General features: G+C 50.1%; 1 protein-coding gene across 1 annotated transcript in view; it reads left to right on the top strand.

Annotated features, from left to right (window-relative positions):
- LOC134452631 (neural cell adhesion molecule 1-like) overlaps positions 1-10000 on the top strand; it is a 325966-nt gene that overhangs the window by 306300 nt on the left and 9666 nt on the right. The window contains exons 16-17 of the mRNA XM_063203118.1: positions 4162-4387; positions 5516-5635. Of these exons, the coding sequence (XP_063059188.1) occupies positions 4162-4387; positions 5516-5635 (346 nt within the window). The remainder of the gene's footprint in view (positions 1-4161; positions 4388-5515; positions 5636-10000) is intronic.

The following is a 10000-nucleotide window of genomic DNA, read 5'->3' as shown; positions in this document are numbered from 1 at the left end:
GCTCTCTTATTGCCTGCTTTTTTCATATCTGCGTGCGTGTGCGTGTGCGTGTGCGTGTGTGATTGTGTGTGTCTGTGTGAGTGTGTCTGTGTGAGTGTGTCTGTATGCGTCTTTGTGTGCGATATTTTAACTTAAATCCATGAAACCATGCCTTTCATTTTGGCATTGCCTTATCAGAGCATATTAAAGAAAGGACAAATTTAATAACCATTTAAAGAGAAAAACTGCCATGGTTATCAACTGAGAATGTAATTTGTCTTTAGAGGAATATATTGCTTTAGTCAGGCGGCACATAGCTTTAGTCAGTGTGTCTGTGTGTGTGTGTGTGTGTGTGTGTGTGTGTGTGTGTGTGTGTGTGTGTGTGTGTGTGTGTGTGTGTGTGTGTGTGTGTGTGTGTGTGTGTGTGTGTGTGTGTGTGTGTGGGTGTGTGTCGGTGTGTGTGTGCGTGTGTGCATGCTCGTGCGTGCGCGCCCGTGCGTGTTTGTGCGTGTTTGTGTGTGTGCATCTGGGTGTGTGTTGCTAGTTGCTGGTCTGTACTACTCTGCGTGTGCGCGCACTTGCGTGTGAACGCCTGCGTGTATGTTACCTTTTGTGTGTTGTGTATTACAGTGTGTCTCTCTTCCTACTGTCGGTAAGTGAGTGTGTCTGTCTGCTTATCACTGGTGTGTACTAGTGTGTGAGTTTTACGAATGTGCAGCCTCATGGCCTGCACAAAAGCAGAGACATTTTCATGCAGGCCTGTATTAACAACTTATATGATGCCTGTGAATGCCATGATGTGTTTTGATGTGTTCTCCCCCATTACCCACGTGCCTCTGCTCTTCTCTAATGGCCCTATAATGTGTCTCGATGTTTGCTCTTGAATGGGGCTACTGTATGTATGTATGCAGCCTGGCCTGATGGATACATACAGTACATGATACATTTCGCTGTATTGCTATATGGCTTGCCAAAGAGGTGTGCGTGTGCCTGAATGTGTGTGTGTGTGTGTGTGTGTGTGTGTGTGTGTGTGTGTGTGTGTGTGTGTGTGGGTGCGTTTGCGTGCGTGCAGTTGCGTGCGTATGTGTGTGTGTGTGTGTGTGTGTGTGTACGTGCATGCGTGTGTTACCTTATCCCTAGCACTTTCCAGGTGTTATCTAGGATAGCAGTGGAACATATCCGAGGCTGTTTTTGACCTGCATCCACAGCTACATTTGTTCCAATGTTAACTGCTATCTGGAGCTTCAGTTCTAGTGTGTGTGTGTGTGCAGGTGCGTGCGTGCGTGTGTGTGCATGTGCTTTAACTCCCTGCTTTGGCTGGAAGCTGGTCTCTGCGACGGAGATAAAGAGCTACACACTCAGATTAGTGACTGCAGTTGTTTTGCCGTAGTGCTACCACCTTTTCCAGTATCCCTATGAAAACGGATAGAAAACGGCACATATTTTGTAGCAGCTATTAGCAAACTAACACACCTAAAAGTGTGGTGTATGCTTTTTGTCGTCAAATAAATATCTAAGTATGAGTGTGGTTTGTTGTGCAATAATCCAGTGCATCTAAGTTTTCTAGCCATAGCACCAATGTTACGTAAGATACTGTAGCATGGTACTCCTCTATTGTAGCTAGTGTAACTCTATTGAGTCTATTAGTGTTGTGTTGCCATAGTGACAGTAGCACAGTGCAACAGTGTGGTTAGTAGCTTTGCTATGTTGCTATGCTTGTTGCGTTCAGCAGCAGTATTGACGGTAGTACTGTATGGTAGTGTGATGCTTTTATGTACTTCTTGTAGGTCGCTTTGGTCAAAAGCGTCTGCTCAATGTTATGTAATGTACTCTGCCACAGCGGCTGGTCTAGTCTGTGTGCTGTGCTGTACTGCTGTACATAAGCTGCTGCAGGCTTGACCTTCAGACTCCCTGAGGTCAAAGGTCAAAGCCTTTTGAGGTGTGTCATGCACCGCGTTCGCGATGGCCCGGACACAGTCAAACCCTAGCAGGGGTGCCTGCATTTCTCAACAGTGACGTTGCTAGCTACGTTTCCCAACTGACTTGGTTACAATCCAAATTCCCAGAGCCAACCTACTAAGTCACCAACTGGTTAGCCTGCCACTTTATGAGAAACAGGGTCCAGACTGATGTAGCGCACATGACTAATTTCTAACCAGAATGAATTATAATAATTTTTCAGTGCACTTGTGCGTTGCACAGATAAGCAAAGATTTGTTTGTTTTGTTTTTTCTTTGCCATCGCGAACACTGTGATAATCAGGTGCTTCTTGGGCCATCGGTTCAACACCTGTGTTTGGATGCCAGAATTCTGATAGATGATTGGCTATCAACAGCCTGTCATATCGTCAGATTCCACCATTCCAATACATTATTAGATTCCACCTTTCTGATTCATGACTGGCTGTCAACATTCTGTCATTCAATCCTATGCACCCAGCCCAAACACTTGATTGTCTATTACATTCCTGATAGACCATTAGTTGCCAGCCGTCTGTCACACAGTCAAATGCCACCCCTCCAAAACAATTGGATGCCATCATTCTGATAGGCGATTGGTTGCCAGCAGTCTGTCAGACAAACAGATGCCAGTATTCTAACAGATGATTGGATGCCTGCCAGTGCTCAAAACTGGATGGCATCGCTCATTACGTACATAAAAGATGCCAATATCCAGGCACGTGATTCCATCCTGGAACCATTCTGGTATGTTAGAATGCCAATATTCTGAAAGAATTGGAGGCTAACAATGACTCTTTAGTGTTGAGATTAATAAAAAATGATTCCGCATATGGGTACACGCTTGAGCGCATGTGTGTGTTTGTCAGCTTCTTCCATCAAATCGCAGCTTTGACAACAACTCACATGCCGTCAGCCCTGTCTGTCTGTGTCTCTCACTCTCTCTGTTGTGGCTTCTCATAGCTATCCAACCAAAGATCCCTTTCTCCAAGAGTACATGGATACACCCCCCCTCACCCTATCTCTCCTCTCCCTATCTCCCTCCCTCAGCCAGCTCAAAGGCCCTGCTGAGTACCATGGGAGACCCCCTACCACACCTCCCACCCCCCTCAGAGAAATGAATCAACACTGGGAATTTTGCCCATGAACCAGGAAAACTGACTAGCTCCCAGAGCTAACCTTCAGCTCCCTGAGGGCAGTGTGGTGTTGTTGTTGTCGTGGCACCTGTATCCATGCACACAAGCATGTCTGTGTTTCGTGTGCCAGTGTAATTACTATCACTATGGATGTGTGTGTGACTTGACTGAACCTAAACAAGACGACTGTGTGAGGGTGAACATCTCTAAGAGCATGTGTGTGTGTGTGTATGGTTGTCTGTGTGTGCGTGCGCCCCTGTGTGTGTCCATCCCCTCTGGTCCTCCTCCTCCCCTTCCTCCTCATCTTCCTCCTCCTCTTCCTCTTCCCCTCCCTCATCCACCTCATCCTCTTCCTCCTCCTCTTCCTCTTCCCCTCCCTCATGCTCTTCCACCTCATCCTCCTCCTCCTCCTCCTCCTCTTTCTCTTTTCTCCTCTTCCTCCTCCTTTCTCCTCCTCCTCCTGCTCCTCCTCCTCCTCTTCTTCCTCCTCCTCCCCTCCTCCTCTTCTTCCTGCTCCTCCTCCTCCTCCACCTCCTCCTCTTCCGTCTGCTCTTCCTCCTCCTCCTCCTCCTCTTCCTCCTCCTCCCTTCCCCTCCTCCTCTCTCCTCTTCCTCCTCCTCTTCCTCCTCCTCTCTCCTCCTGCTCCTCCTTCCCCTCCCCCTCCTCCTCCTCTTCCTCCTCCTCCTGCTCCTCTCTCCTCTCTCCTCCTCTTCCTCTTGGTCCTCCTCCTCCTCCTCTTCCTCCTCCTCCTCCTCCTCCTCCTCCTCCTCTCTCTCTCTCTTTCACTCCTCATCCTCCTCCTCCTCCTCATCTTCCTCTTCCTCTTCCTCCTCATCCTCCTCCTGTTCCACCTCATCCTCCTCCTCCTCCTCCTCCCTCCTCCTCCTCCTCCTCTCTCCTCTCTCTCCTCCTCTCTCCTCCTCCTCTTCCTCCTCCTCCTCCTCCTCCTCCTCCTCCTCTCTTCTCCTCCTCCTCCTCTCTCCTTCCTCCTCTTCTTCCTCATCTTCCTCCTCCTCCTCCTCCTCCTCTCTCCTCCTCTTCCTCCTCCTCCTCCTCCTCCTCCTGGATCCTCCTGATGGTACCCGCAGGTGGTGAGGGCACGGTGGCGGAGAGCTCGGGCGGCCTGGGCACGGGGGCCATCGTGGGCATCCTGGTGGTGGTGTTCCTGCTGCTGCTGGCGGGCGTGGACGTCACCTGCTACTTCCTGAACCACTGCGGCCTGCTCAAGTGCATCGAGGACAACCTGTGCGGCGGCGGCAAGGGCGGAGCCGGAGGCAAGGCCAAGGACCTGGAGGAGGGCAAGGCCGCCTTCACGTGAGTTCCACTTTCAACTTTTCAACTTTGTTGTCCCCAAAAGGGGCGATTAGGTGTGCAGCAAGACATAAGCACATATAGACAGCAACAACATATACCACAGGACAGACATAAAGACATAAAGTGCAGTGGCCAATAAAAGGTTAAAATGACCATAAATATGGTTGTAAAAAAACACATAATGAATAAATAAATAAGAACATCATCATACAATAAAATACCATAAACAACGCCAGGGATCAGGGTTGCATTATATGGAAACAGACACACACACACACACAGACACAAACAAACACATGTACACACACACGCACACACACACACACACATACACAGACATACACACACACACACATATACAGTACATAGCACACACATACATACAGTACGTATATAGTACAAGAACAAGGTCAGACACAGAACCAAGGCCAAGGAGCTGGAGGAGGGCAAGGTGGCATTCACGTGTTGCATATATGGAAACACACAGACACAGACAAACACATGCACACACACACACACACACACACACACACACACACACACACACACACACACACACACACACACACACACACAGGTAAGGATGCGTTTCCATTGATATGATGTCAACAGGGATGGCCCCGTCAGTGGAAAAAATAGATTGTAAGGTAGGGATGGAGACCCACTCAATAACTGGACCTTCTCAGGGGTTCAGGCATCTCACTTGGACGCTCGCACACATGCACACACACACACTCGCATGCACGCACATGCACATGCATGCACACACACAAACACACATATAGTGCTGGGAGATATGAAAAAAATATATGTTTTTAGTTATTCTCTTTATTCTGTCGTGTTGCAATAAAACAATCAAAAAATAGATTCATCTTAAATTGTATATTAGCTGTAATAATGGACAAAATCGAGGAGAGAGGGCACGAGAGACACTTTTCTATCACGATAACAATATATATTGTCATATCACCTAGCCCTTTGCACATGCATGCACACACACTCACAAACACACACACAGTGAATGTTGGAGTGAATGCATGCACGCATAGTGACCATGTGGCTATGTGTGTGTGCATTCGTGCATGGGTGCATGTGTGTGTGTGTGTGTGTGGCCGTGTCCACCAACAGCAGTAAGGATGAGTCCAAGGAGCCCATTGTGGAGGTGAGGACAGAGGAGGAGCGCACCCCCAACCACGAAGGAGGGGGCTCCCCTGAACCCAACGAGACCACCCCCCTCACCGACCCAGAGTGAGTAGAGCCACATGCACATGCACACACACACACACACACACACACACACACACACACACACACACACACACACACACACACACACACACACACACACACACACAGACCACACACAACACACACACCACACACACACACCACACACACACACACACACACACATACACACACACACACACACACACACACACACACACACACACACACACACACACACACACACACACACACACACACACACACACACACACACACAAACATGCATTTGCTTTAGATAAATACCTTTTCCAAACCCCTCTGCTGTGTAGCATGTATTGGTATAGCGATTTGTGGGCGGACAGCTACATATCATATTCCATTTTTAGATGAATAAAGCGTTGCCTTCACCACTTATTCTCTGTGCCAGTAGTGCACTCGAACATCAATACAGACACAGGTTTCAATGAAAATAAACAACTGACACACAAAAAACACCAAACCAAAATAAATACACAACAGAAGCCAGAGTTTGGCCAAGTCTCTCTCGCGCATACACACACACACACACACTAACACACACACACACACACACACACACACACACACACACACACACACACACACACACACACACACACACACACACACACACACACACACAGACACACACACACACACACACACACACACACACACACACACACACACACACACTCAAAGAGGACACTGGAGACATGAGCCAGGTCACTTTTCCAGCGATTTTGGCAGCAGATGCCCAACAGCTTGAGACCTGATGTCCAGATGCACACACACGCGCACACACACACACGCATGCACGCACGCACGCACGCACGCACGCACGCACGCACGCACGCACGCACACACACACACATGCACATACACACACACACACACACGCACACACACACACACACACACACACACAGACACAGACACAGACACAGACACACACACACACACGCACACACACGCACCGCTGTGCTATATTGCATTACTGCTCATGCTCATAGCCACATACAAACACATACACACATCTGTAGCTGACACATTAAGCACACACAGACAGACACACAGACACACACACTCTCTCACACACACACACACAGACACACACACTCTCTCACACACACACACTGCCAAGATTGATGTGCCTGTCATACTTTTCTTTAACCTATTTTGTAATAGCACTCCCCTCCACACACGCACGCACGCACGCACGCACGCACGCACGCACGCACGCACACACACACACACACACACACACACTCACATACACACACTCATACACACACGCACGCACGCACACACACGCACACACACACACACACACACGCACGCACGCAGGCACGCACGCACGCACACACACACACACACACACACACACACACACACACACACACAGACTGTGCTGATATGTGTTGCTTTTCTATGATTTATTATTTGTGTTTAAATATCATGCTCTTTCCTAACCCATGTGCTTACACACACACCACCACCACCACCGCACCAACATACACCCCTGTGAGATGTTCTAACATGTTTACTGACTGCCTGTTTTTTTGCTATGGTTTTGCATGGTACACACACTCATGCTGGGTCTATGTTTGCCTCGGCCTCTGCTTTCACTCCCCCCCCCCACCCCCCCCCCCCCCCCCCCCCCCCCCCCCCCCCCCCCCCCCCCCCTCCCCCCCCCCGCCTTTCTCTCTTTTTTCTGCCTACCCCCTCCTTTTTTGTTTGTATACCCCTCCCCTCCTCTTAACCTCTCTCTCTTTCACTCCTCGGCTCACCTCAATCTTTTTTCTACCTTCCTTCCTCCTCTCATCTTCTCTCCTTTCATGTCCCTTCATCTACTCTCTCCTCGTTTCAACTCCTCCTTCTCTTCCTCCTCCTCTCCTCATCTTTTCTTTACTCTTCTTTTCTCTCCTCTCCTCTCTCCTTTCTGTTTTTGTGGATATGTATGTCACCCTTCTCCTCTCCTCTCCCTTCCCTTCATCCTCCTCTTCTCCCCTCCTCCTCTCATCGCATCTCCTCTCCTCTCGTCTCCTATCATCTTGTCTCTTCTCCTCTCTTCTCTGCTCCTCTCCTCTCCTCTCGTCTCCTATCATCTTGTCTCTTCTCCTCTCTTCTCTGCTCCTCTCCTCTCCTCTCCTCTACTCTCCTCTCTTCTCTTCTCTTCACTCTCATCTCCTCTCCTCTCCTCTGCTGTCCTCTCTTCTCCTCTCCTCTCTTCTCTTCTCTTCTCTTCTCTCCTCTCCCATCCTCTCCTCTCCTCTTGCCTCCTACCGTCTCATCCTTTCTCTTCTCCTCTCCTCTCCTCTCTCCTCTCCTCTTGTGTCATTCCCTCTCATCCTGTCTCCTCTCCTCTCCTCTCCTCCCCTCTCATCTTCTCTCCTCTCTTCTCTCCTCCTGTCTCATCCCCTCTCAACCTCTCTTCTCCTCACATCTCCTATCCGCTCCTCTTCTCTCCTCTTTTTTTCTTCTCCTCTCTTTTCCTCTCCTCTCTTTTCCTCTCCTCTCCTCTCTCCTCTGACTGTGTTTGTGTACGTCACCACCCGCCTCGCCCTTCTCTACATCACCCACTGCTGTTGCTTTCTTCCTCCCCTCCATTCCAACTATTTCTCATCTTCTCCATCCCTCAATTCCCCCTCTTCTCTAACCCATCCTCCTCTCCTCCCCTCTTTTCTCTTCCTCTGTCCTCCTCATTCTCCTTTCTCGCCTGCTCTCTTCTCCTCCCCTCCTTCCTCTCTTCCTCTGTCCTCCTCATCTCCTCCCTCCCCTGCTCTCTTCTCCTCCCCTCCTCCCCTGTCCTCCTCCTCTCCTCCCCTCCTGCTCTGCTCTCCTGTCGCTAACTGCTCCTCCACAGGCATGCGGCTGACTCCACGGCCACAGTAGTGCAGCTTCTCCCCCCCTCCTCCTCCTCCATCTCCTCCTCCGACCTCCTCCCCGAGCCCACGCCCACACCCACTGCCCCCTCCTCCGCACCTGCCGTGGCCCCATTGGTTGACCTGAGCGACACTCCTGCGCCCAGCCCCGCCCCTTTATCCGCCACAGAAGCTCCTAAAGCTCCGTCGGCCACCTTAGTACCCGCCCCCAGCCAGCCCACAGCCAATGAGACCTCAGTGGACGTGTCAGACTCCACGGCAGTGGCCAGCAGTAAGGACTCGTCTCCGCCCCCCTCCTCCACAGACGCACCGGCAGCGACACCACAGGGCAGTTCGGCCAGCACAGCAAGCGCATCAGCACCCCCCAGTGGCCAAAATGAGTATGGCAACCACCTCTGCACTACGCCCATGTAGTGTAGTGCGTTTTTTTTTCAGTGTCTCTGTGTCTGTTTGTCCCCTCTCCCTCTCTCCCTCTCCCTATCTTTTACACACACATGGACACAGATTCACAGTTTCCATTCTCTGTCAGTGATCTACTATAACTGTCTTACTTACACACATTCAAACACTGTGCTCCACTCACACACTCCTTGTCTTGTGTTAACTTGCTTGCTTGCTTCCTCCCGCTCACCCCCACTAACTCCCCCGCTCACTCACCCCTCCCTGTCTCATCCCCATCCGATCCCACCCTCTACCCACTGGTTCCCTCCTGTTATCCAGAATGTGAGCTACAGGTATACTGTGATCGCAATTTGTATGGAGGCTCTATTTTCACGATTCACATTCACAGCGCTAGACCCTTTTACCTCCCTGCGAAGACCAGGGAGAGGTTTCAACGCAGGTGTGAGACGTGCAGAAGGTGTGTGTGTGTGTGTGTGTGTGTGTGTGTGTGCAGAAGGTGTGTGTGTGTGTGTGTGTGTGTGTGTGTGTGTGTGTGCGTGTGCGTGTGCGTGCGTGCGTGCGTGCGTGCGTGCGTGCGTGCGTGCGTGTGTGTGTGACGCTGACGCCCAGGAAGTATTTTAGCCATGCAGGCATTTAAAAATAGACCATCAGCAAGAGGGTTGGCGGGAGTCAGGAGGGCATGCAAATAGGGCAGGTGTCCTGCATAAAACAAAGCATTGTCACCCCCTGCTGGTTAGCCTGGGCTATTGCATTTTGCATGTGGCGCTGCATCAGGGCCCTGTTTCATCATGACAGTGTTGTTGCTAACCAGTTAGCAACTTTGTAAGTTGTCAATGGGAAAATGCATTGCAACTAAGTAAGTTGCTAACCTAGTTAGCAATGACACTGTTGAGAAACGCACCCATGGACGCTGGGCTGTTCCATTGGGTGCAGTGGACCTTTGTCATGTGCTGTCAGGACTCCGATTCAGTGTATTCAAAGCAAGTATGAGGAGAAAGGTATAAACTTGCACATCACAGTTTTCCTGAAAACTGGTAGTTATTTATACCTATACTTTACCTCAATACGTCACAAGGCT

The sequence above is a fragment of the Engraulis encrasicolus genome, chromosome 7, assembly GCF_034702125.1.
Source record: "Engraulis encrasicolus isolate BLACKSEA-1 chromosome 7, IST_EnEncr_1.0, whole genome shotgun sequence".
NCBI classification, from domain to species: Eukaryota; Metazoa; Chordata; class Actinopteri; order Clupeiformes; family Engraulidae; genus Engraulis; species Engraulis encrasicolus.
This window is presented reverse-complemented; position numbering and strand designations above follow the sequence as displayed.